Below are 26,290 nucleotides of genomic sequence, written 5' to 3'. Positions count from 1 at the left end.
ACCACCAGTCTCCGATGAGGGGTGGGGGACATCAGCACATGAAGCAGACCCGAACAGGGAGAAGGGGCAGTTTGGGAGGGGGGGGGGAGGTAGGGCTGGCCTGGCTGCTGGGGGTGGGGGGTACTGCTAGGAATCCTTATCCTGGAAGGCTCAGGGAGGGGAGAAATCCTTTAGTGTCCTACTTTTATAGGTTTGGGGAATTTGCTTTCCCTAAGGGTGGGAGGTAGGAGAAGTAGGGGCACTTATCTAGGAGAACCTGGCTCTTTGAGAAGTTTCCATGCCATGGTCTTAGCTTTCAGCTTTCATTCACACACCTCCCCTGCTGGGTAACCATGTCCTTTAAACGTGTTTCCCAACACAGCTTAGACTGTCTGGGCCCCCTTGACAGCTCTGTAGGCAGATGGGGAAACCATCTTTTAGAGTTCTATTTCCCCGCCATAGGGGCTAACAGCCCTGATGGTCTTAAAGGCTGCCTGGGTGAGTGCCGGAGTCTCAAGGGCTAGGAAACACTAGGCAGCATGTGTGGTGCAGGAGGAGCCCCTCAGCCACACTCCAAGGCTGGCTTTCTCCTCACGCTCAGGCAGCCCCAGCACTCAGGGTGCTTCTCTCTGCCAGAGGCAGTCCTCGGCCCAGCCCCTCCCTGGGCTGCTCCCAGCGCTCTGGTGACTTGACACTACCCTTTTTGCTGCTGCTCCTTTTACCTCCCAAAGCTCCCCTCCCCCGCCTGAATTGGGAATGAGGCTTTGTTCTGGGGTGGACTCAGCATTTCTCAAGAACCTACTATGTGCACAGCCAGTGCTTATTGAAGCGAAGCCCTATGCCGACTCAGGCGACACAAGCTGTCCAAGACACGGCCCCTTCCCGCACCTCCCAGGGACCTCCCACACCTCCGTGTGACCTCAGCCTGCTGTGCCCACCCACCCCGCTGACCCCGCGAGCGTGCTCGGGCTTGGAAAGGCACGTCTGTGGGTGTGAGACGGAGCCACAGCATTCAGTGACTAGGGGGAAGGCAGGTAAGTGTCCACGCTTGGTCCCATCCTGGCTTGGGGACGCCAGGGAGGGAGTCCAGTCAGGGCTGTCAGGCTGCCCGCCCCCCTCCCTCCTCCCCCGGAGAGCTCAGATGTTGCCCGCGGTGGTGGAAGAGGGTGTGTGGGTGTCAAGGACTCACAGACCAGGCTCTGCTGTCAGCTGGGAATGGATGAGGGTTCCACACTCGGCTTCTGAGAAAGGTGAATTAGGAGCTGGAGTGGGGGGCGGTAGGTGAAGGGGAGAAAGAGGAAAAAGAGATGCGGGTGAGGGGTTACCGAGCTAGGACCGACCTTGCTTGAAAGGAAAGGAGACGTGGCAGGCAGGGAAGTCGGAAAGATGAGGCAAGGGCGGGAGGGGCTTCTCAGCAGTCGGGGCCCTTTCGCTGGAGTCTGGGGCCCTTTCTGCAGGAAAGGGGGGTTGTCCTCGCTTGATTTTTCGGCTGGTCTTCCCGAGGCTTTGCCCGGGGGGCAGCAGCCGCTGGCGAGGGTGGGGTGCTTCTCGGTCCGCAGTTTTCTACAGTGTGTGCTAGGGAGGAGAAGGGGGAAAGGGGATGTAGAGGGGTGACGGCCAGGGCGGGGGCGAGATAAGATTTCTCGGGGGATGGGGTAGCAGCTGGGGGACTGGGGCTCCTGGGTCGGGTCACCATGGGATACCGGTTCAGGCTCTGCAGCCGAAGAAAAAATCCAAGAAGCCGGCAAAGAAAACCACCCCCCGCCACCACCCTTGGCACCGTACCCCTCCCCCCAGGCCCCACCACTCCCCGCACCGCCTCCCCCGGCCGCCTCGTGCTGCCCCCTGCGTTGGGACGACCGACCCACGGTTCTGATTGGTCGGAGACCGGGAGGGGGAGCCGAGGGCCGGATTGGCTGGCGGGGCCAGCGCAGGGCGGGGCGGCTGATTGGCGGAGCTGGCCGAGGGGCGCGCCGCTGATTGGCTGGGGACGAGGAAGCAGGAAGGAGGGCGGCGGAGGCTCCGCTCTCGGGGAGTTTGTGGGGGAACCGCGAGCGGCGTAGCGGATCCCGGAGCCCGGCCCCCGCCGCTCGCCCGTCCGGCTGCCTGCCCCGCCCGTCCGGCCCCCGCCGTCCGCCCGCCCCGGCCAGGCGCTCCCGCCCCCCCGACGGCCCCGCCCGGCCGCGGCCCCCGCTCCGCCCGCCCGGCCCCGGCCCCCAGGAGGAGGCGCTGACGCAGCAGCGTGGAGCCCGGGAATTGAGCGCCCCCGGGGGGTTCCAGCCGCCGGATTCCAGCCCGGCTGGGGCCTGCGGGCGCCCAGAGCCGCGCCGTCCGCGCCGCTGTCCGGGTGAGCTAGGGGCCGGGGTCGAGGAGGGAGGGAAAAGGGACGAGCGGGCGAGAGGGAGCGAGCTAGGGAGGCAACGAGTGAAGGGGAGAGGACCGGCCGCCCGTCAGCGCGCCCCACCGAGCGCGCCGCGCCGCCGCCCCCGCCAGCCCGGGAAGGGACGGACGGACGGACGACGCGAAGCAGGTGCGGCCGCCCGCTTGCTCGCGCCGCCTCCCTCCCCCGGGTCCGGCGCCACGGTCCCGCCATCGGGGAGCGCAGCGCGCCTCGAGGTGACAGCCCCCGGGGGCCGCCCGCCACTCAGGCTGGGGGCGGGGTGGGTGGCGGCCGCAGGGTGGCAGCTCGGCCGGGCGGCGGCGGCGCGGGCGTCCCGGGCCGCGGAGGGCGGGAGGACGCCGGTCGTTTCCTCGCCGCGGTGGAGCGGGCTCGCCTCCGAGTGCGCGGGCGGCAAGGCCCCCGGCACCCCCTCCCGCCGCGCCCCCTCCCCCATCGCGGTCCCCGAGGCAAGGGGCCGCGGCCGGGGGCGGCGCCGCGGGATCGCCCGCTCAGGGTGGGGGGCGCCCTCCCGCGCTGGGAGGTGACCGGTTGTTGCTGGATGGGGGGCTGGGGATGGGGGCCACACCGGGGCGGGGGGTAGTGTAGACCCGACCCTATCGTGCCGAGAGGAAGGGAGGCGCCGAAGACGGAAGGGAACCGGTTCGAGGAGCGAGTGTGGGCCGCGGGAGGCCCGGCGGAGACCGTGCGGAGCGGCGGCCGAGTCCGAGGTGGGGCGGGGGGATCGAAGTTGTCAGACCGCCTCCAAGTGACAGCGGGACCCAGTGCTCGCGGCCGGGCCTGGTCTGGCCCTGCCCGCCTCGCCGCCTCTTCTCTGGAGCCGGGGGCCAGGTCAGGTCGGGCCTGAGGGGCCCGCTCCGCGGTGAAGCGCCGGACAAAGGCGGCGCCTGAGCGGGCGCAGGTGGTGGCGTCGGGGAGGGGAACAGGTCCGAGCCACCCACCCCCAGAGGCGGGCGACCGGGCCGGACTCTGCCCCAGGGATTGCGGGGGCCGGGGTGCCCGCCGGGAGAAGCTGCGGCAGTGGCTCACCACTCCAGCCGCCGATCGCCTCCTGGTTCTGGGAAGAGTGGGGTCGACCCGGCCGGAGCAGAGGGGCAGAGGTGGGGTGCACAAGGTGGGCCTTGGCTGGTGGCGACCGGGTTGGTAGACTCCAAGGCGACAGTCTGGTGAGCCACTCTAGACCCTGCCAGGAACGAGGGGTTTCAGCAAGCAGTGTCTGCTCCATGGACAGAGGTTTAGTCCCACCTGAGATATCTTCTAGTCGTCTATTGTCGACAGTCTTAGGGCAGAAGACCAATTGGATTGGAGACTAGGAGATGCCCCCCCCCCCCCCCCCCCAGTGTTCTCCAGCAACCCATCCCCAATTGTTTTTAGCACTTTTCTTTAGCTAGGAAGGTACCCACAAAGGGAAATGAGTAGCTGGAGTTTATAAATCCAGGCAGGAATTTAATGATTAAATGAAAAGGTTTCCAGTCTTTTTCCTTTATGCCACCTGAGAGACTTTCCCAGCACCATCTCCACTCCCATGTCTTTTGAAAAACGGAGAAAAGGACCCTAGAGGGAGCACATGTCCTGGAGGGACACCACTGTCCTTGGCTAGCTAGAGGACACTTGGGAACCAGTGGCTTAAGCTACTGAGTGCATCTGTCCCCACCAGTGATCTGCTCTAAGCTTGATGCTGTTTTCCATTTCTGAAAACCCACTCAGAACTCCTGGGCTCCCCATGGGACCCTGTACCTCTTTGAAGAGTTGTGATCACAAAGACAGGGAGGCTGAGACTGTTTTGAATGTCTGCTTTTGCTGAGTTTCTGGGTTCAAGTCCCACCTCAGGTGGCTGTTGATTAGGAGCTGCTCCTAGCTGTGGTTGGCTATAATCCTGGGAAGGCTGCATGTCAGCCTTGCTTAGTATGGGCATGGAGTTAATTCATGGTCGCCCTCTGGCCCCCTCCTCAGAAGGGTCTAAACCCCAGCCTGAGTGGAGTTGAGGCTTGTGGGAAAGGGAGGTATTACCTCATGCAAGAGACTAAAGTTTATTCTGAGAGGATGTAATTGTACGTCTAAGATTCAGAGAACGGTGAAGAATTTCAAGGCCTTCTTGCCTCCCCTAGGGCCACATGGTATGTGATTTCTTTTGGTAGCAGTCAGAAGGGGGTGAGCTGGTCTGGCCACTGGGACGTAAAGGGAAATTACCAAAACAGTGTTTCCCTCTTTGACAGGCTCTTCTTGCCTGGCAGCAGACTCAAGTCAGACAGCTCAGGTGTTTAGGAGGGTTTACTCTGGAGAGTTTACTCCAGTTAAGACTTTCTTTGTTTTTTGTATCTCCCTTTTCTTCCTGTTGTTCTGCTGTCCCCATGTCAGGCCTATGTTGTCATGGCCCCCTTTTCCCTCCTGCTTCCTCTGGCCCTTCTGATCCAGTCTGTACACAGCTGCTAGAGCCTTCTTCCTAAAGCACTCCTTCCCCCATGTCACTCCCCTGTTCACACACTTTGAGTGGCTCTCCTTTTCCTGCAGTCTGACCCTAGACATGTCCTCTACGGTTCTCCCCTGGCCATGCTGGACACAGCTATCTCCCTGCATCTTTCCGTCTGCTGCTCTCTCCAGTAGTCCCTAGTGAGGAGCCTTCTGCCTTCCTCTCTTCCCACCTGAACCCTACTCATCTTTGTTTTGCTGTCAGGCCACTCCAGGCCAACATTGCTTGCCTCTGGGATTGTGACCCTGAATTTTATAACATGGTGTCTTCTTGAGTGGTTTTGTAAGTTGGAAGTTTATTAAGACAAGGGACAGTATGAGTGTTAAATCTGTGTGTGTGTGTGTGTGTGTGTGTGTGTGAGAGAGAGAGAGAGAGAGAGAGAGAGAATATTTCAGGATTTCTAGTATAGTGCAGTGTGTGTTGTTTTTGTTGAATAAATAAATAAATGCAATTGGCTGCTTAGTTGATTGGGAACAGGGGAAACCTTCCCTTCTTCCTAAGAAATGCTCAGTATGGAGTCCCTGGTGGTTTCCAATATTTTCTGTCAAAAGCACACACATAGGGCACACTGGGGTTGGGGTTACTTTAGCGTGGGGAACAAACGAAACTTAGCTGTTGTTTCTGATATTCCAGCTGGTGGAGAGTCTGTCCTGTTGATTACTCACATGACACCATATAGACATGAATTGGAAAAGGGCTGGAATCCTGTTTTCCTCTTACCCCACCAGGCCATTCTCTCCACCCGGCTTTGCTGCTCTTATGCAATTTTCCTTGTTGTCCATGCTAAATGAATCCATATGTTTTATCTCTTCTCAATCCTGGGTGTAAATGAGGGAGAAAACACAGTTTTGAGAACAGAAAAGAAAAAGATTCCTGGTCTGGCCCGTGGATGGGACTTTGGGGACTGGCATTGGAAGAGGTGATTATCACTGACATGGAGGCGTGATCAGCCCCACACTGGACCCATCAGAAGGGAAAGCTAGGATCCCACCTCTCTTGGAACTTCCGATTTTGTTTACCATCAAACCTTGGACCATGGGGGAAATGTGAAAGAGGGCTGGTGACTGGTTTGAGTCTAGACAGTGAAAAAATAAATTGTGCATCCATCCCCTTTCCCCCAAACCTCCCTTTTGTGCCCCAGTTTGATGATTAATGGACCAGCATTTCCCTTCCAAGAGGGAAGGCCACCCCTCACAGTTGCCATGGCAATGCAGACCGCTCCCCGTCAATTAAAAAAAATCCCTACTACTTCTCTCTTCCTTGCTTCTACTATAGCGGAAGACAAGCTACCTCAGAATGCATTTCCTGGGCTCTCTCCTCAGCTGCTCAGGCTGTTTTGCTGTGCATCCTAGAGCACAGTCCTTCTTCTCTTTCTGGGGTTTGTCTGAGTTTCATTACCTTGAGCCAGTTGTGCCCCTCTTGGATCCAGCAGCCCCTGGAACATGTCTGTGAAGAAGCAGAGAAAATTACTGTTTTTTATTCATCCGTAATGCAAGTTAAAAGCCAGAATGAGCCTTCATCTTTCTTTTGTTTCGGGGTTAAAAAAAAAAATTCCTCCACACCACGTCTGGTATGTAGAGGTATAAGTCGGGGACCCTTTTGACATCCTTAAAGGCAGTTTCAGTAAACCTGGAAGGAATTCAACTTCCCAAAATACATACTTCACATTGAAGTTGTATGGGGATTTTCAATTTATTGATTTTCATCTCTCCCCACCTCTCTGTCCTAGCATTCAGGAGGACTTGTGTGTTTTCATTTTATCTGTCCTTATTCCTCTTGGCCTTATTCCGGCAACATCTGGCCTCAGCGCCCTGTCGCAAGGTGAGTCATTAAAGAAAAAAAAAATCTTAAGGGAAAAAAGTCTCTGGAGTTGAGAAGTAGCCTGTGTTGAACTAAGGCTGCCAGCCGAAGCTGCCGGGTTTATGGAGCATTATACGAACAGCCCCAACATTAAAGGGCCTCCTTTTTATGAATGGGTTGTGAAGAATGTAAATAAAGCAGCATCTCTCAATGGGGAAGCATTTTACATAAGCAGTACTACCCTGGCCCAAGTATTTATGGGAATTCGCTAGCACAGTCTGGCAAGACTCACTTCCTTTGTGAACTTGCCATTATGCCGGGGACTTTGGAGGGACAAGGAGAGTGCTTCGATACTAAGGGCAGCCCCAGCATGCACTCCTGCTCTGTAGGTCCAGGGCCTTGACTCTGTGGGTCAGCTCACGGCTAGAGGGTCTGTTAACTGTGACAAGACAGAAAATACAGAGAATAGTCAACAGCTCTCGGAAGATTAGAAACCTAGGCTCCTGACGCCTGGGGTCCTGAGATTCTGCAGCTCCTCAAAGTTTGGGCTCTTTCGACCTCCTCAAGACAGGGGACGGGGAGAACTTGGATGATGAAATCCTGCCTGGTTTTATGGGAGGCACCTAACTGGAATGAAATGGGCTGGTTTGAATTTCAGCTCCTTTACGTGTCCCTTGCCCACCTCCTGGTACTACCACTAATGAGCAGTAACCCGGCTAACAGGGAGGAGGAGGAGGAGGAACAGCAGCAGTTGAGGCTGCAGGGGCCTGTCCAGATGGCCGGACAAGCCCCCTCAGCTCCACTGAGCTCCCTCTCCCCCTTGGCTTTGCAGAGCTGAGTAGCAGCAGCAGGCCCTGGGGTTCCAGTGGGGGGATCGGTGCCCTAGGTGGGGTGGTGTAGAAGCTCACAACCAGAGGACTGTGGGTTTGGTGAGCAGGCCTCAGGGCAGAGTCCTGCTCGAGACTTTGTATTGTGTCCTGGGAAGGATTTTCAGCCAGATTCCATTTTTCCCAGCGGGAAACACCTGCAGAGGTTGGTTGGTTATTCACCTGACTCAGCATCCTACAAAAAACAAAAACAAAAATGTTGTCCTTGAGATCCCGCAGGCCTGATCCACCAGGAGTAAAAGAATGGGTTTGTCTCTGAGCCTTTCTGAGATTTGAAATGGGAATTTTTTTTCCAAGGCACCGTGACCGAGTTACCCGAACGAAAAATAAGTGACTCTTAGTTAACAGGATCGATGCCAGGCAGGAACTTGGTGTCTATGTCTTTTTTCTCATTAGTTTCCTTTTCCAGTGGCTTGTGGTGGAACAGGGGGTGGGGGTTGGGGTGGGAGCTTTGTCCACCTCCCCTCCATCCTTGGTTAAGGAGGAGGGAGCTGGTATGCTTTCCGCCTTTTGTGACCCCAAGATCTCACCTGGAGTGGTGATGGCTGCTCCTACTTCACTTCAATCTGGAACCCCCATGGAGCTCCTTCAGTTTCCTGCAGAGGAGAGGGGTGGCCCACACTTAGGCCCGTCTCCGGCTGTAGCCTACCTGTCTAAAATGGGAGTGGAGAGGAGATTGTTAATCACATTCTCATTTGGCCAGGTGGTTGAATAGAGGTGAATCGTTAGGGTTTAGAAGATCTTGGAAGAAATCATGGGAAAGAGATTAGGGTCCATTTTGATGCCAGGATACCCTGACAGGTATGCCAGGAGGGAAGATGGAGTCACATTCCTACTATAGTCAAAGTCGGCAGGCCCTCATCAAGAAGTGAGGGGCGTCCCCTGCCATGTGCCTGGAGGGGTTCACACAGATCAGACAATGTAGAAAAGAATTATAAAGTGGGTGAAACGACTGTAAGAGATGATCTCCAGAGAACATTGAAAGGACTTAGATTTACTCAGCCCACAGGGAGGTAGCCAAGGGGTAGCTGACACATCTTTGAATATTAAGATTGCTGTTTGGAGTGTGATGACCAAATTGCAGTCTTGATTGCAGTTCAGACTGGAGGAAGATTCCATCTGGTTCAAGCGATGTGGTGAGATCCGTGGGGGAAGTCTGTAGCCTTCATTTCTGGATTTATTGTAAAATCAAGACAACGTATCTTTGAAGCCCTCACCCCTTTCTGGGATATAAAATGGATTTCTTTCCAAAGGGCATATAAGAGTTGACTGGGGATTTTGAGCAGACTTTGCTGTAGAAACAATTTGTAAAATTATGTTTATGTTCTCTGGCCAGCCCACCAATGCCATTTAATTGGAGTACATCTTTAGTTCCTTTGTGGTGAAAAATTAGGAAAAATAAATAAGACGCTATTACTAATAATTTAAAACAACACAGAAAAACAAAATTGAATGTACAAGTTGATCTTGAATGTTGGTCTGTGAGCCCACAGTTGTACTGTATTGCAGTGGGGCTGTGGGCTTTGGGGGACTGACCCTAGATGCCCTGCCTCTAGCACTGACAGCATAGGAGTGTGGGCGAGTTCTTTTACCCACTCTACCTGTTCTCTCCTTGTTAGGACGAGATGATAGCAACCACCTCATGAGGCGGTTGTGAGGATAAATGAGAGTGAATGGTACCTGCGGAGAGTGGAGGGTGGGTAGTGAGTGCTTGACAAACATCAGCCATCCTGTTAGACTAGAAGCCTCTGTGCTGAATTGAGAATTCCCTACACTGCACACTTCGGTGATTTGGGGACTGATAATGTTAACTCTGGTTCTTCGCTGCTGAGTTCACCTTAATATCTGTGGCATTCTTTGTCTTAATACAAGTGTGCCTCTATACTAGAGTGTGCCACCCTTGCTTGCTTAACGGTTTATGGTAAGAAGTGGAGTGAGCGGAATATATTCCTGAGGTATAGCTGGGCTATTTGGAAGAGAGAAGGAAAAGGATAGTAGTGAAAGAGCATTGTGCTGTGTAAATACGAGAGATTTCCTAAAGTAGCCCTGTTGAACTGCTGATTATGCTGAAGAGGCACAGTCCTGGGGATGGGAGAGAATTAGGGGGTCAGAGTTTCCTGTCCTGGGCTCCAAGTGATGCCATCAGTCTAGGGTAGAAATGTTTTAAATGTGGTGGAGCAGGTAGGTGGCCAGATCTTTGTTCACTCAACAAGCTTTTATTAAGCCCTGTGGGTGAGATTTAGTGGTAAGGCAGGCAGAGCCCACCTGTCCCCATAGAGCTTGCATCCTAATGAGGGTGGCCCTAATCACTTAGTTAATTAGCCATGTCTGAGGTATTTGTGTGGGGTGCCGGTAACTCTGGTAGGGCTGGACTTGTGGTTCTGCTTGTGCTGGTGGAGTGTTGGGAAGGCCTGGTCTTGGGTCTCATTCCTCATGGCTGGCTCATTCAGAAGGTTAGCACTCTGCTGGGGAGGCTGAGGGCAGAGCTCCCAGTTTGGCCTGGCCAGCCAGCTTCTTCTGTTCAGGACAAGAGATAGCACCTCCAGTCTTGGCAAGCCGCTTTAGAAATCTAAGTTGTTGGTTCCTGGAGTGTCCTGGTGGTTGAACCGACACATATCCTTTGCCCTTCTGGGCAGGTGCCCAGAGCAGACTCGTGAGATATTGTCGTGTTTTTTGAAGAATTGTGTGTCAGTAGCATGACATTTCCTCTCAGTTCTGCTGAGGACCTGTTGCTGAGGTTTGGGGCGCCCTGTATCTTTCTGTTTTATTTCTCCCACAATTTTAACTGCCCAGAGTGAATGGGTCCTGCTGCAGGAATAGATCTGCTGCTGGCCCAGCCTGGGCACTGTGGGGTCTGGTTGGGAGAGTCTGAGGGAGCCTTAGCCTGGAACTCTCTTGTCCCCCAGGCTGGAGTAATCCTACATGGAGCTAATAAGGGTGAGTCTGGGAATAGTTTCATCTGTCTCCTGCCTCAAGACTTCAGTTTTTGTCCGTCGCTCCTTCCTACATCCAAGCATTGATGAAGCACATTTCTCAGGTTGTTTTTCCCTCAGTACACCGCGCATGAAACAGGCCCTCGGTCAGTGTCTGTAAACGAAGACCTGGTGCATATTTCACTTAGTGAGGCTACCGTGGAGCCATAGCTCTCCACATCAAACTCTAAGCACCGTGTTACAGTCCTTGTCACACTCGCTTGTCCTCTTTCTTCCTACCAGCCCACGCTCCAGTTTCGTAGTCTTTTTTGCATTTTTCTTCAGCATTTAGCCTAATACTTGACAGGGAAAAAGAACGAGCTTGTGTTGCGCACCTGACTTATACCAGGTATTCTGCTAGGCACTTGACACACGTGCTCATTCAACTTGATCCTCATAACAACTTTGCTGTGTAGACAAGGAAACCAAGGCTCAGAGTTCAGCTGTGGACCAAGCCCACTTAGGATTAGCAGCAGTATGAAGTGGCTTCTAGCCCCTGCAGGTGTCACATTTGCTGTGTTGAGCCATGATGGGAGGTCAGCAGATGTTGGCTGAATGAGCAAAGGTGACAAGAGATGCCATGTGCCTGGGAATGAGTAGCAGGTGCTCTGGCTTAGCGGGAATGGCCCCTGCAGCTACAGGTCTACTTTGTGCACAGAGAAGCTGTGCACTAGGAAGAAGCTAGAGAGAGCAGATCACCCGAAGTAGGTGCATGTGCCTTTAAGGAAACCCTCTAAAGACCAGTTTTGTATTGCATGTGATTGCCTTCTAATTTGTCAGGTTAGAGTTTCTTAAAGCAGAGCACCATGGTGTGACTAAAATACAGTGCTCTCTGCCCACTGTCGTAGTGCAGTTGTCCATGTGTGTATGTTGATTTCTGAACCCTAGGGATACGCTGTCTCTCTCACTCTCAGCCCCCACTAAAAGAAGGGCCTTGTCCCACAATGAGGGCCCTGGCATTTTCTACGGAGGAGATTCCACCATCTGTACTGTTAACTATATTCATGAATGTAATTGTAATTCTCATATAAAATCGAAGAGTCCACTTTATAGTTTGAGTCAAAACTCCCCACTGAGATTTGTGTTCCTTTACAGTTACAAGAGGCTGGTGTCCAGCTTTGCGTCTGGAGCCAGAAGTAAGTGGGGGTTCTGGACACTTGGGTGCTGCTCTGGGCCTGTATGCCTGGGCCCTCTTGCTGGGATGGTCCGGGTAGACAGAAGTAGCCAAAGATGGGACCCGGATGCCAGGCTGGGTTGGCTGAGATACCAGACCCAATGCGTGATGGGTGTGAACCTTCACCGTACAGCTGCTCCCACCTTTCTGAGTTCCTGGGAGCCTCCACAGTGAAGTATGAGGAGCAGGTCGTCTGGCCACTAGACCACTAGACCTGAAGGCAGTCTATAAAACAAGCTATGGCCAGATGGGTCAGGCCAATTCCCTCTGGTGGGGTGGGTGCTTCCTGCCCAGGGTTGTAGGATATCAGCTTGACTGCAGAGTGAATTGGGTGCCCACAGCAGGTGAAGCTAAACAGGCACTGGAGAGTTGGAGCCGGTGGTGGCCGAGGCCACTGGTTCCTCTTCCAGGGCAGCATCCCGGGGACTCGGGCACTTCTGCTGTCTGTGGGTGTCCGTGCTGAAGCAGCAGTCAGATGGCGGAAGCTGGCAAACGCACGCCCCCCAGACCCCATCCCCTGGGCTTTTCACCATCCAGTTGAGTGTTTCCCAGAGGCACGAAGCTGTTGTTTAGGGTTTGTTGGGATACAGTTTCTGCCCCTGTCCTCTCCCTGTGTGGTAGATGGAACCCCACACACACAAGTCCCGCCATAGCCTCTCCATCTTTACCTGGGGTTGACACTTGGGTGTCTTTGGCAGAATAGAAGCAGAGCAGAGTTCAGGTGTAGGCTAGGTTTTCAGATCTCTCTCAGCCCCAACAGCTCTGGGCTCCTGATGTGGGGAACCTGCCCCCCAAGCCAAGAGCCACTGGCTTCCTCTGTGGGTCTGGAGGGTGGGGGAGAAGTTGGTCTGCCTGCTTCCTACCCTACTAGGCTTCTGCACAGAGACTAGTGTCATCCTCACCACCATTCTTAAAATTCGTTTTGATTTATCCATTTTAGATGAACAAATCAGGTTCAGAGAAGTTAAATAAGTTGCTAACCAGGGGCAGAGCTGACATTCGAATCCAGGTCCACCTCGCTTGAAGGTTTGGTTCTTTCCAGTTTACCAGCCATGGGGGATTGGAGGGACCCCAGACTCAACTTAACCTGGCTTCATCATAAGAATTTCAGCAGCTTCACCTGTTTTTCCATGAAGTAACACCAACTAAATTTCAATCAACAGGAGCGTGCCTTTGTGCTCTTGCTGCTTTTCTTCTCTGATAGAAGATTCAGGAAAGTCAGTGCTCATGAAAAACTGTTATTCCTTTGGGGGAGTGTGGAAATTATTCCGAGAGAGCGCAAAGGAAGGAAGCGCTTAATTCAGTGCCAACCGTGTAGCTTTAGGCGTAATCGGAATTGGGAGGTGGCTTGGGTCAGGAACCCTCACCCAGGTGACCAGCTAGTCTGCCTTTGCCTAAGACCCCCCCTACATACTTTCCTCCTATTAAAAATAAAGCAAAAAGCCTGAAAAGTAGAATTTAAAATGCAGAGATTTCAGGAAGGGTAGTGGGGCAGAGTCCTGGGTCCTGAACCTCTAAGAACGGGGGTGGGTGTATACTCTAGAAGCTGGGTAAGTAAGGGTGGCGGGAGAGCTGCGGCCAAAGCTGAGAGCCCAAGGGCAGCCTCCGTTTGCAGGAGTGATCTGGACTTGACACACTGGTTTTCCCTTCAGCAGTGCCCACAGCCCACATTCCTCCAGGCCTCTGACCCTCCCTTGCACACGGCACTTTGGGTGTGCTCTGCCTGTGAGAGCAGAGGGTGGTGCATGATGCTGCTGCAGTTTGCGGGCAAGACTCAAGTCTTCCTTCCCTTTTTACTTTTGTAGAGTTGACTTCTAGTCCTGAGCAGACATGGGGTACAGGATATGGACACTTCAGCTTAGTTTTGTGACCCAAAGTGCCTGGGGCTGTGGTGGCCTGTTTGCTGTCTTTAGAATACACTTGTGATTTTAGATTCAACCTGTGGTTTGCTGGATCTTTGGTATGGAGGACACCGGCCAGCCACTGTCCTTCATGGCAGCTGGCTGTTGGCCGATCAGGCTAGGGACGATCAGACTGGTCTTCTTCAGTGTGAGCTAGCTTGACACAGTCTAGGTGAGCAGTAATGTGTCTTGGGGAGTCCCTCCTAAGAACCTTCTCTCAAGGGAGCCCAGACCATGTATGCCTGGGAGGACAAGGCTTCCCAAAGAGAAGGGTGGTGCTGTGACAACCCAGGCACCCTTGTCTCTTTGCAGTGGTAGGAAGTTTCTGGTTGAGCTAGTGTGTAAGGACAGGACAGCAGGAGCATTGGCAGAGCTGGAATGGGAGCCACACCTCCTGCTTTCCCAGGATTTTCTTCCCCCTTTGAGCTGGGCCACCCCTGCAGGTTAGAGGGGCCTGGCAGGCTGGGAGCCCCCTCCACCCAGCCCCACCCCAGGGAAGAGCTGCAACCGAAGTTCTCACAAGTCCACAAGTCGGGCTTCAAAGCATGACTCATTCTCTCACTCTCCTCAGACTGGAGGGCAGCGAGGGAGGCAGCAGAGACCCCAGCCTCTCCTCAGAACAGTGAGTGACATTGCTGCCTTAGGCACCACACGAAAGCTAGGAGTTCTTTTGCTGGTGATGAGGGATTTGGTGGATTCAAGGGAAGCTAGCAGTAGGCTCTTATGTTTGATTTGGAAATGTGACTTGCATCCTGTGATTTAGAGGCTTCCTGGGATCAGGGGACAGTGGGTACGATACTACAGGGAATGCAACCCCAAGTTCTGGGGCCAGTCTCCCTACAGTGGAGGGACCTTCACCTGCTGGGACCTTTTGCGTGTTGAGAAGGGAGGCAAGTATCCCAGAGTCCACTCTTGCAGCTGGTCCACCAGCAAACTGGGGGCGGATGGGGGGGAATAAGGGACAGGCCAGTCACCTCTCAGCTAAGAGCTCTTTTGTTTGCCAGGCTTGAAAGCACCTCCCTGAGCACCCTCTCTTTTCCATCTGGCGCTGTACTTGCTTTGTACTTGGTGTCCATGTCCTTAAAGGCCACAAGCCCAGGTGACCTCAGCCTTGGCCCTCAGCCATTCCCAGGCCGGACTCCTCTGGTAACTTGGGGCCTGTTGAGGGGCTTCGGTTCTTGCTCAGCTATGCGGTCTGTTCACAAATCCTGTCTCCAGGCCCTTTGGGGGTGGGGAAGGGCTGGGCCTAGGCTTTCGTAGGAAATACAGATGTGCTTCTTGTTGCTGCGCCTCCTCCAGCACAGGGGTGCCCTGCATTTGAGAAAAGGGCCTGTGGATCTTAAGCAATTGGGATGCTTTTGAGAGTAAAAGGAGGCATTGCTAATAAGCCTGCTGAGCAAACAGGGATGGGTGGTCACCCTGATTAGAAGCAGGAAAAAGTCTTAGGCAGCCTAGCAGATGCCTGGGATTTTTTAAGGAGCTCTCCTGTCTGTGCTTCAGGAAGGAATGGATTTGTCTCCTGTGACTCTGCCTTGTCCCGGCCTGGTCTCTGGGCAGTGGCAGGTCCCCGCACGTGGCCAGAGCAATGCCTGGCACAGTGCCTCCCTTTTCCAGTTTTCCGAGTCCTTTCTTGAGGGCGAGGGACACCCACGGTGCCCTCAGCCTCGTTTTCTGAGCACTCTTTCTCAACTAGTGCAGTATGTGTCAGGAGAAAAGGTACCCAGTGACCCCAGCCGCTGACCCAAGGCCAAAGGAGCTGGCTGGGAAGGGCTCAGGAATTCCTGGGAGCTGTCAGGCTTGGGACTTTCAGGGTTAAATCCTGGCCCAGCAGGGACTGCTCCCAGCTTCTGGGGAGAGTGAGTATGAATAACAATAGCAGTGGGGAAATTAAGCTGGAAAGCCTGGGCTTGCTGGGTGAGGAGGGGGTTGCAGGGTGCCAGAGAGGGCAGAGCCTTGTCTGACACCTTATTTGGCAGCACCTTGCTTTGCTTTGGGGAGTAGGTAAGGAGTGAACAGCTCACTAGTCTCTGACCACTGACTCTGACACCCCCACCCCCCACCCGCCAGTTCTCCATTGCCTTGGCCATGCCAGCTTCCAGGATACAGCCCAGCTCTGGCCTCTCATTCAGGAGGGGGCCCAGGCTGCCCCAGGTATGTTGGGGGCAAGGGGAGTATTTGCCAAGTAAAGTTAGGGGATGATGCCTGGTCAAGTGGGCATCTTCTCTCTGGGGCTTTGGGCTTTCTGCCGCTACCCCCACTCCACTCCACCCCACCCCCAGTCCTCTTCTCTGCCCAGCTTCTTGCCTACCAGGAAGGAGACCTGAGAAATAGGGCAGGACTAGCAAGGCAGCCCATTTTATCCCCTGAGTTAGTTCTTTCCTTTGATACTTCATTGCCCTCTTAGTGGCTGGTGAGGGTTTAAAGCTATACCACAGGCCTAGTTTGTGTTCCGTGAGTTTCCTACCCAGGGATTCTGGCCCTTGCCTTATGGACATCCCTTCTCTGGGCACAGGCACTGTTTGGGCTGCCCTTCCCTAGAATCTGAACCATGGTGGGTCTGGCTTCTAGGGCTGGCCCAGACCTCCCCTGGACTCCTCAAGGCCAGGCCTTCCCCTTCAGGGGGCTTTTCCAGCAAAATGCAGGCTTTCCTGCTGTATGTGCCCGGCAGGGTGTCCCCACAGGCTGGACTTTGCTACCTCCACAGTCCAGCAGGCAGCTTCCTCACCTTAGCTCCCCACTGTCCATGTCCTTATCCTCCTGTGGCCAATCGCAGAAGCCCCAGGATGGGGGAAGGGTTGGTGATGTTTTTAAAGGAACAGATGGGTTCCCACCATCCAAGCCCCCATCCTGGCTTGGCATCTTCACAGCCTCTTCTTGACCTGCAGTGAGTATCTAGTGGGAGAAGAATAGATAGACTGAGAACTTTGCCCCCAGCACTTTCTGTCTTCTCATCCCAGGGTCTGCATCCTTCCATAGGGGCTTAGTTCAAAGAAGGACCCTAGGTTAAGAGAAGAGTGGGGCAGCCAGTCCTTGCACAGCTGTTGGTAGCCTGATCCCACTGGACCCCCCCCCCCCCCCACCCCGGAAGAGGGGTCTTGGGAAAAGCCAGGCTGTAGATGGGATGAGTGTAGGCCAGAATGACGGAAGGTTGGGGGCGGGGGGTGGCGCTGGATGGGCTGCAGCAGAGGAGAGGCAGACAGGGCAGGGCGAGGTGGGCTTCTCTCATTGCCTGCCTTCTGCCCTGCAGATCGAAAGTACTCCATGACACACACGCGGAGGAAGTCCCTTCCCATGCTGAGTTCGGGCCCCACTGGCCGCCGGGAGCCCCTGCAGATGGAAGGCAGCAATATGGAGCAGGGGGCGGAGAGTGTGGAAGCAGGCATGCCCGAGAGCCCAGGGCACCTCACAGGGCGCCGCAAGAACTACCCACTTCGTAAGCGCCCATTAGTTCCTGAGAAGCCTAAGGCCTGCAAAGTGCTGTTGACCCGCCTGGAGAATGTGGCTGGTCCACGGAGTGCAGATGAGGCTGATGAGCTGCCCCCTGACCTGCCCAAGCCCCCCAGCCCAGCCCCATCCAGTGAGGACACTGCCCTTGCCCAGCCCCGCAAGAGGCGCCTGGCCTCCCTCAATGCGGAGGCCCTCAATAACCTGCTGCTGGAGCGGGAGGATGCCAGCAGCCTGGCCGGCACTCGTCGCAGTCGAGGGGGAGACCCTCACCGCAGTCGGGACCGTGACCGGGCCAGTGGGGGCTGGTCCTCTTCCAAGAAGCGGCCCCGGCTAGAGGACCTCGGAGGGGGAAGTCGGGACCTGTCCCCAGAGCCAGCACCTGAGGAGGGTGCTCGTCGAGATGGTGACCCAGCTCCCAAGAGATTGGCCAGCCTGAATGCAGCTGCCTTCCTAAAGCTGAGCCAGGAGCGGGAGCTACCCTTGAGGCCGCCTCGTGCCCACCCAGAAGCAGATGGGCGCTCCACAGAGCCACCAGCACTGAGGGTTCCGAGGCCAAAGTGGGCTAAAGTCAATGGCAAGAACTATCCCAAGGCCCGGCAGGGGCTTGGCTCTGGGGAGGCCGTAGGTCCTCCCGGCTGGCAAAAGCACCCCGAGGAGCCATGGCCATCTGCCACCCCTCGTGGGCCAGCCAGCCAGCCACCTTACCAGCCCCTGAGCAAGGCTCTGGAGAGCCCCTTGGGGCTGCGCCCCCACCTGCCCCTGCTGATGGGTGGGCAGGCAGCCTTGAAGCCGGAGCCTGGGCGCCCAGGCGAGGAGTCACCTGCCCCCAAGCAGGAACTGCACCAGCCTTCTTTCCCTGCACCCCAGCTGTCCCCCCTGCCGATGCCTGGCAACCCTGCCCACTACAGTGGCCTGTGTGGTAGGCCTGAGCTCCCTGCACTAGGCAGCTTCTACCTGTACTGCAGCCAAGATGGGCTGCAGTGTGGAGGCTACTCCCCCTGCCCCATGCTTCCTGAGGGCAAGTTGTCCCCAGTGGCTGCACCTAACGAGGGGCTCCTCTTGGCACCGAGCTCAGTGCCCGCGGGCACCCCTTTCCAACACCCTCCCTGGGGCTCTCGCTACTGCTTTAGCGAGGATACTGGAGTGAATGGCTACAGCATCTGTGAAATGTTGCCCCAGTCTCTTACCCATATTGGCACCACCTGTGGCGGCTGCCCCTACAAAATGCCTTTTGCAGCAGGTAAGCCTTCTTAGGTGTGGGATGTCCCAGGGAGTCAGATAGTGTCCTGGGAGGGTGGGCCAAGGATTGGGTGGGGTTCCTTGAGGTCTAGTTACAACATGGGTGGTAGGGGGCTTTGGAAAAGGAAGACTCCCCTGGTTTCATGCCCCAAGCCAAGGAGTATTCCCAGAAAAGGGGCCTGTGTCTAGCTCTTTACTCTGGCTCCCCTGTGTATGGAGATCTCTTGGCCAGGTAGTTAGGTAGCACCATGGTGGTGGAGGTGGCAGGGAGAGCCATCCCTTCCTCCCCATTAGGATACCCATTCTCAGACTCTTGAATAGCAAATTAGGTATTGAAATTAGTGCTTTTGCCAAGTTGTTCCTATGTCCCTTTGCCTTCCTCAAGGAGAGCTAGAATTCTACCTTCCAGGAGCCCATTCCATCGCATGCTGGCCTAGTTCAGCATTCATGGGAAGGAGGGTGGGTAACCAGGCCCAATAGGTGGTGCCAGACGCAGCTGGATTGCTTTGCCCTGGCCATACAGGCCTTGAGAGAGAGGTAGTGCCCAGACTTGGCATCGCCTTGCTGGGGGCTAACAGGGGGCACACTCCGAGAATAGACCAGCAGAGTTCCCTGGCACAGACAGAGTGCTGACAGGGTCCGTGGCTTTGGTGTCTGCCTTCCGAGCAAGGCCCATTCCTAGCAAGGCCCAGACATCAGGGAGGCTTGCGCTGTAGCCAATGAGACACCCCCACGGTGATCACTCTTACCCCAGACTGGCAGGCGTGTCCTCACATGCTTCTCCAGGCTCTGTCCCTGGCTCCTGGGTGGAAATGAGGTGACCAGAGCCATCCTGTCTAGCGAGTCTACCCTGCTGCTGATGAAATGAGAGGCTGGGCCTTACCAGGGCTCTCGTTGCTACTACCCCACACCCCATCTTGTAGGGGTCTATAAAACAACTTTATAGACCAGTTGACTCTGGCCCGACTGGTTGTTTCAGGTTTTGGTGTGAGTTGGAGCACTAAGAAATGAGATCAGGCTGCTTCTTGGGCTTTTCCTTCTTTTTTGTACCATTCTCCCAAATCTAGACCCCTAAACCATGGGACCCAAGACCCTACCCCCTTACCCTGGAACACCAGTAAGCACCACGTGCCAGGTATTGTTCCAAGCACTTTACATACGGGAGGCCACATGGCATGTAATTGAGTACAGATTCTGGAGCCAGATTGCCTAGAGTGAAATGTTCTCCCCCACTTCCTTAGACACGTGACCGTGGGACAAGCCAGTAACTGCTTGTGTCTCGGTTTCCTTAATTTAGAATGGTGGCAGTGGTACTTACCTCCTAGGGTTGATGTAAGGATGTAAGGATGAGATGAGTTAATACGTTGATAAGAAAAACGCCTGGGACACTCTATATGATATTTGCCATTCCTGCTTCTATTGCAAGGCACTGAGAGGTAGCATGACTTGCCTGCGGTCATACAGTCGGTGAGTGGCAGGTCTGGGGTTGACATCCTGGGCTGACACCCACTCCCCTGCTCCTTAGCACTGTGGAAGCCCCGGAGGAGAATAAGTCAGAGCTAGAGACTCTGTTCCCATTACCTGCCCTTCTTGCAGGCTAGAAGGGGGAGATAGCTGTGGGCCGGTCTCCAAGGTCAAGAAGCACCCTTGGCCAGTCACTCTGACAGTCTACCTCAGAGGTCCCTGACTCCACGTGCACCTCAGGGACCCTTGGGTACACACTCCGAATTAAGACAGTAGGCTCTGAAAGCAGGGGGGCCACAGGGATTGTTACTGCTTGTCCTTACCTGTCCTAACCCCTCTCTTCTTTTCCCCAGAAGGCTGCAGGTCCCTAGGCCAGCTGGAATTTCCTCTCCCGGAAGCCGGCCACCCTGCCTCACCTGCCCACCCCCTCCTGGGATGCCCTGTGCCCAGTGTGCCACCTGCAGCGGAGCCCGTCCCTCATCTTCAGACACCCACCTCGGAGCCCCAGACGGTAGCCCGTGCGTGCCCTCAGAGTGCCAAGCCTCCTAGCGGCTCCAAGTCAGGTCTGCGCACGGGCTCCAGCTGTAGGCACACTGCGAGAAGCAAGGCTGCCTGCCGGCCCAGCCACCCCAAGCAACCGCGCGTCCAGCGCCCACGCCCACGCCGCCGCCGCCGCCGCCGCACTAACGGCTGGGTTCCCGTTGGGGCTGCCTGTGAGAAGGCGGTCTATGTCTTGGTGAGTGCCAGCTGTTAGCCGATGGGGAGGAGGGAAGGGGCCAGTGGGGACAGGACCCGCTCTGAGGTGGGTTCCAGGAATCCTGGACTCGAGCCTGGTTCCCAGGCTTATACCCTGGGAACCAGTCATGCTGGCCCGGCCTCCTTCCCTAGCCCCTCCGATCCTGTACCATGTGCCTTGAGGAGCTCCGGGGACATACAGTCAGAGCTGTTGGCCTCCATTTCTGTCGCCGACTCTCAGGGAACCCATCTGAAGTGGCTTCACAGCTCATCCTTGATCATACTGTCCCTTCTATCCTGGATTATAAAATGGAGGACTTTCATGGAGGCTTCTTGGATGAGTATGCATAGGGATCGTTGGGATAGGCAGAGAAAATGAGTGTGATGCCAGGAACGTTGGAGATGCAGATGATGAAAATGCTTGACTAAACTTTACTGAGTACTTTCTGGGTGGCAGAAAGTAAATACCGCATTATTCCTCACTACTACTCTGGGAGGTACATATCCCGTGTTCCTGTAATTATCCCCATCTCACAGATGAGGAAACTGAGGCATGGCAGCAGACTAATTTGCCCAGGGCTACCCCACTTAAGGGCTTACAGGTCAAACCCATGCTGCCCCGATAGGAAGTTTGAGGACTTTGCCAGTGGTGTGGGCTTGGAGCAAGAGAGCCAGCTCTTGGGGTGTGGTTCATAGCGCAGCGTCAGAAGCTTTAGGCCACTTTCCCAGCCCTATTCCTATTTTTCTTTCTTTCTCCAGCCATAGGGATCTCCCATCTGCATCCTGCTCCTGAGAGCCAGGCTTAGGGAGAAGAGGCCACTGTGCAAGCTGCTTTTACAGCTTCCCATCCTCAGTGGTTTGACTGCCCTGAGGAAAGCACAAAGAGAATGTCTTTGGCTCCCTCCCTTCCCCCTCCTCACTCTGAATGTGGCCCCCACGAGTCTGTTTGTGTCATTGATTTCTTGCTTAGGATGAACCAGAACCAGCCATCCGAAAGAGCTACCAGGCAGTGGAGCGGCACGGAGAGACCATCCGGGTCCGGGACACTGTCCTCCTCAAGTCAGGCCCACGAAAGACATCCACACCTTATGTGGCCAAGATCTCTGCCCTCTGGGAGAACCCTGAATCAGGTACCCCCTGCCTGGAGTCTGATCTGCTACTAGTCTCCTCATGTTCTTGGCACAGAGTCTGCCTTCCACTCAGCCGGCATCTGTCTGCTGCTGAGGGTTGCAGATGGCCTTGTGGTTTGGGTTGGATCAGCTCTTTAACCTTTCCCGCCACCGAGGGCTAGGCACCTGTCCCCCCGCCCTCACCTGTCAGTGCCTTTTCCCCCTTCTTCCTCCATGCCTGACAGCATTCCAGGCCACTGAGCTGCCAGGCTTGGCCTGAGGCAGGGGATATGGGTGGCTGGAGCCTGCAGTATTGGCCCAGGCGTTGAAGTTGGACGAGACTGCAGGGCAGGTGGCCAGCCTTTCTGCCTGTCTAAGTAACTCTGGGGTTGCCAGCTCAAGCCATGACTGCTTCTCTTGTCCCCCTAGGAGAGCTGATGATGAGCCTCTTGTGGTATTACAGACCAGAGCACTTACAGGGAGGCCGCAGTCCCAGCATGCACGAGGTGAGCCGCCTGGCAGGTGTGTTGGGGAGGGCAGGGGTGGCAGAGGGAGAAACTGCGGCACCAAGAACATGGTTGGGGAGGCAGCCATGGGCAGTCGAGTGATCGTCGCCTTGGACGCCATGGAAGGGCCTGGGTTTTAGCCTCTTTTCCCAACACTGATCCAATTCATGTTTTAAAGGGAACAGTAACTTTTGTCTTAAAAAGGGAACAGGAAGGGAAGCCCCCTAGGGCATGCCAGAATGGGAGCAAGTAGATGTGTCCTCCTGGCAGCAGGAAAGGGGAGGTGGAACTGCACACCTGGCCCCCTTTGATACCGTCTGTGGCATGAGAGGGAGGAGACGAGAGACTCCAGACACTCTTGGGCACTTTACCCAGCTGTGTGCCAGGAGAGATAGTGCCATCAGTGTGGTCACTCCGCCCGCAGTCTGAGCTCCCTTTCTCTTTGTTTCCCTTGCTGGGACTTTTCATCTCATGGGGAGATGGGCACCAGTTCCCCTCTCCTCCCTTGAGCTGGGGGTCAGGAGGCTGATGACATGGGCTGGGGGGCGGTGCTGGAACAGGCCCCTGGCTATTCCTGAGTAGGAGGGACCTAGGGAGGGAAGAGTGCCTTGGGGTGGGCACTAGGTGCGGAGCAATTAGGCCAGAATTCCAGAGATGCTCCCTGGCTTCCTGGGCACTAGCTGGAGTTATCTCAGGTCACAAGTCCCAGGAGAAGAGTTAATGTCCACCTTGCTACTGGAGGTAGGTGCTTCCAATCCTGGTACCAACAACCTCCTCTCTCTCCTTGAGCCTTTGCAGAATGAAGTCTTTGCATCGAGACATCAGGACCAGAACAGTGTGGCCTGCATCGAGGAGAAGTGCTACGTGCTGACCTTTGCTGAGTACTGCAGGTGGGTGGTACCCTGCACCTCTGTCTAGCCTCTCCCCTCAGACTCCCCAGGGCTGTTTCGGGGGCTGAAATTCCCAAGGGGATCTCATTCATTGGGCCTGACCTCCCAGAATGTTCTTCTTCACAGCCTTCCACCATCTGATGTTTGTAGAAGAAAGAAAAATTGTTCTTCCTCTAAGACAGAGTGGTTGGGGCAGAGTTGAGGATGGTTACAGTACTGCTCTCAGAGAACCATCGAGGAGAATTGGCAGGTGTTGGGAGGGAGGCCCCAGCAGATGTGCTTCCCCAGTGACAGAGAAGATGGACTGGCGGTTGGCAGAGAGGGCATAGCCCCCAGGACAGGGATGGAGGCAGCACCAGCCCTTGTGGGGGTGGGAGGGGATGCCCCAGCTCTCTGGGCAGGGTGGGGAAGGAATTGATCTTCCTGCAAAGGTGGCTGTGGTAAAGACAGCAAGTGGTGGTGTGTCACTGCAGATTCTGTGCCATGGCCAAGCGTCGAGGCGAGGGCCTCCCCAGCCGAAAGACAGCACTGGTGCCCCCCTCTGTGGACTACTCCACCCCGCCACACCGCACAGTGCCCGAGGACACGGACCCTGAGCTGGTGTTTCTTTGCCGCCATGTCTATGACTTCCGCCATGGCCGCATCCTCAAGAACCCTCAGTAGCCTCCTCAGGCTCACACTGAGGCTGCCCACGGGCAAGTGGGGCTCGGGGCAGGGGGTACTGCTTGAAGCACAGCACTTGGTTAAGGGGCCACAGGGACCTGAAGTTGCTGGCCTGTGGTTCTCTTGGGGGGGAGGGCAGGGATCCCTATGGGTACTGGGCCCTTGGGAGGGAAGGGGAGGCCAGGGTATAGGGAAAGCATCACAGCCCTCAGCTTGGCCCAGGGTACCTCTCTATGGTTGCCTGGGTGGAGACTTGAAGAAGCAGTCTTCCCTGAGACTGGGCCAAGCCTGAGGGGCATGGGGCCCTGGGGGAGGGGAGAGTCTTTCAGGAACAAGGCCCACTAGGCTCTTTAGCCTCCCCTGGGCCCTTCAAGAGGGAGTGGGAGCCAGCTTTACCTCACCCACTGTGACCCGCTGCTTCCCCATCAGCCTGGGACCAGGCTCTCCCAGATTTTAGCACAGCTCGGAGTTCCTTCCTTTGAGGCATAGAGAGCCAGAGTCTGGCTTCCAGAGCATGGACTTGCTTTTTCTAGACTCGGGGCCTTTCCCTGGCTTCCTCCTTTGCCCCTGCAGTAGCCCCTGGTGCTGGGACAAGTTACCCAGTGCACATAGTCATGGGTGTGGCCCACTTGTGGGAGTCAGCTTCCTGTCTGCCTCCTGGTGAGGGCCACCCAGCAGGTCTGGCTTCCCAGAAGCTAACTGGTCAACATGAGGTTTATCATGTCTGGGAGGGCAGAAGGGAGCTGGGAGGGGGTGGGGGGCAGGGGGCAAGGAAAATTGCTACCTGATTTATTGAAGACTTTTCCTCTTGCCTTACACTTGGAGGTTCTAGGAAACCTCTTGCAGAACTTCATACATGACTCTTCAAGCCACACCCACCTGAAATCAAACCAAAGGAGTGCTGTGGCTCCCCTTGCCCTGCCACCCCTTACCCTAGTCTTTTGTAGATTGCACTAATTTACATCCCTGCGAGAATCAACACTGTATCAGTCCACAGACCTGCTGAGCTGCAGCCACTCACTCTAGGAGCTAAGGACCTGCATTTTCAGTTTGTTCCTGTTGCCCAGGGGCCCCGTTCTCACCTCATGCTGCTCCCCAGAGTAGATTAGAGGCTGAGCCCCCTCTTGTCCTAGTCAGGACTAGGCCCTGGCCCTGGGGCTGTCTGTGAGGGGGGCTGAAGCAGCCTGGTTCTTTCCTGTTTGTACCAAAGAGGAGCATGGTGGGGAGGGGAGCACAGTGTGGCTTGGGCCCTGCTTATGAGCACTTACACAGGGCACACCCCTGGGGGTAGGAGCCAAGGAGGGCAGCACTCCCTCTTCTCCCCTAGGAAGGGGCAGGCACAGACCCGGCATGTAAGGAGGTGACACTGGGTGAGGACAGTCAAGCTGGGTCTAGAGAGGGAGGTGGAAGCAAATCCTGTGGGCGCTCCCAGCCTTGTGCTATAGGCTGCTCCCAGTTGGTCCCTGGGCTTAGGGGGGCCCTGGAGGCTTCAGAGGTGAATTTCCATACAGAAAGCCCAATCCCAAACCTGAAGGGAAGGGGCTAGGGTGCCCTTGTACTGAATAAGCTGTCAGGAGGAAGGCGTGGGGCAGTAAGAGAGGTTGGCAGAGTGGCCATGGGGCCTTTGGAGAGCCAGCCTTGGAGCCTGCTCATCCCCAGGGTGCTTGGCCCTTGCTGCTGAGGAGCCCAGCCTCACCTAGCAGGAAAGGAGATCAAGGCCCCTCCTCCCAGGAGGCAGGGTCTGCTGCCCAGAACTTAAATGCTTTTGAAATCTCTTAGATGTCGAAATATTTTTTCGAACCTGAAAATGCAGCTGGTAGAATTTCAATGGAGGCATAATTCATGTAAAATATATTTTAGTTGATATTTTGTAAAATGCACTTTTTGTGTGTGTCGACCCTGGTTTCTCAGATCTGTATTTCAGTGTTTACAAGGGAGGGAGGACCTTTCCTCACCTCCCTTTTGACAGAGATTAGAAGTACTTCTTTAAGAAAAAAATAAATTTGAAAAATTGTATTGATTTAGAAAAGGATTGTTTCCTGTGTGTCCTGTCATCTTTGTGTGGGGGTGGGAGGGTGTGCATACAGACGGGCTCACTACTTTTTATGTTGGGGGTCCCTCTTAACCCTTGCAGTGTAGGGGCTAACTAAGGCCAATAAACAAAAAGGGCAGGGAAGTAGAAGGAAAGCAGACCGAGGAAAGGAGACAGAGGCAGTGAGAACTTGGGGTTGACTTCTTGACATCATGGTGGCCAGAGCTACCAACTGGACAAGGTGAAGTCCTTGGATTGCCAGCCTTCACCTAGCCAGTGACCTGGGAACTGGTACATGATGAAGATTCCACCTCATCACCTTGGGTCATATGCTTAAGGAACTGGCCAACAGAAACTGCGCTAGGGCCTCAGTATCTAGCAGCTGGCACTCCTTGCTGAGGGAATGAAGATCACATCACAGGCCATGGGTTTGTGACTGCCTGGACCTTGGTTCACCCCAGCCCGAAAGCCTTAGTGTTGTCCTTGCTTAGTGTGGGGCAAGCTCTGTGACCGTGGGAGTTCCTACGAGGCATGGGAACAGAGGCATGGGGGTTCCATAGGACAGAGCATAGCTGCCCTACTCTCTTCATTTTTGATGAGGACATCTGGGCAGGTGCATTTTGA

The 26,290-nt window shown here is 55.2% G+C and overlaps 1 protein-coding gene across 9 annotated transcripts; it reads left to right on the top strand.

Moving 5' to 3' along the window:
- Nucleotides 1-883: 883 nt before the first annotated feature.
- Nucleotides 884-25,663, top strand: BAHD1 (bromo adjacent homology domain containing 1). Of its 9 annotated transcripts, XM_027066947.2 has the most exons (9): nt 2,193-2,326; nt 6,577-6,668; nt 15,649-15,732; nt 16,829-18,268; nt 20,085-20,467; nt 21,437-21,596; nt 22,005-22,081; nt 22,871-22,971; nt 23,445-25,663. In XM_027066947.2, exons 4-9 carry the CDS (start codon nt 16,843-16,845, stop codon nt 23,632-23,634), a joined length of 2,337 nt encoding a protein of 778 aa, XP_026922748.1. In that variant the 5' UTR covers nt 2,193-2,326; nt 6,577-6,668; nt 15,649-15,732; nt 16,829-16,842; the 3' UTR covers nt 23,635-25,663. The 9 variants fall into 9 exon arrangements, with proteins under 9 accessions (XP_026922744.2, XP_026922745.1, XP_026922743.1 ...); XM_027066949.2 differs by lacking the exon at nt 6,577-6,668 and having other exon boundaries at nt 2,082-2,326; XM_027066948.2 differs by lacking the exon at nt 15,649-15,732.
- The last annotated feature ends 627 nt before the right edge of the window (nt 25,664-26,290 follow it).

Source organism: Acinonyx jubatus, chromosome B3 (assembly GCF_027475565.1).
Source record: "Acinonyx jubatus isolate Ajub_Pintada_27869175 chromosome B3, VMU_Ajub_asm_v1.0, whole genome shotgun sequence".
Lineage (NCBI taxonomy): Eukaryota > Metazoa > Chordata > Mammalia > Carnivora > Felidae > Acinonyx > Acinonyx jubatus.
The sequence above is the reverse complement of the archived record's forward strand: the minus strand, read 5'-3'. Positions and strand labels throughout refer to the sequence as shown.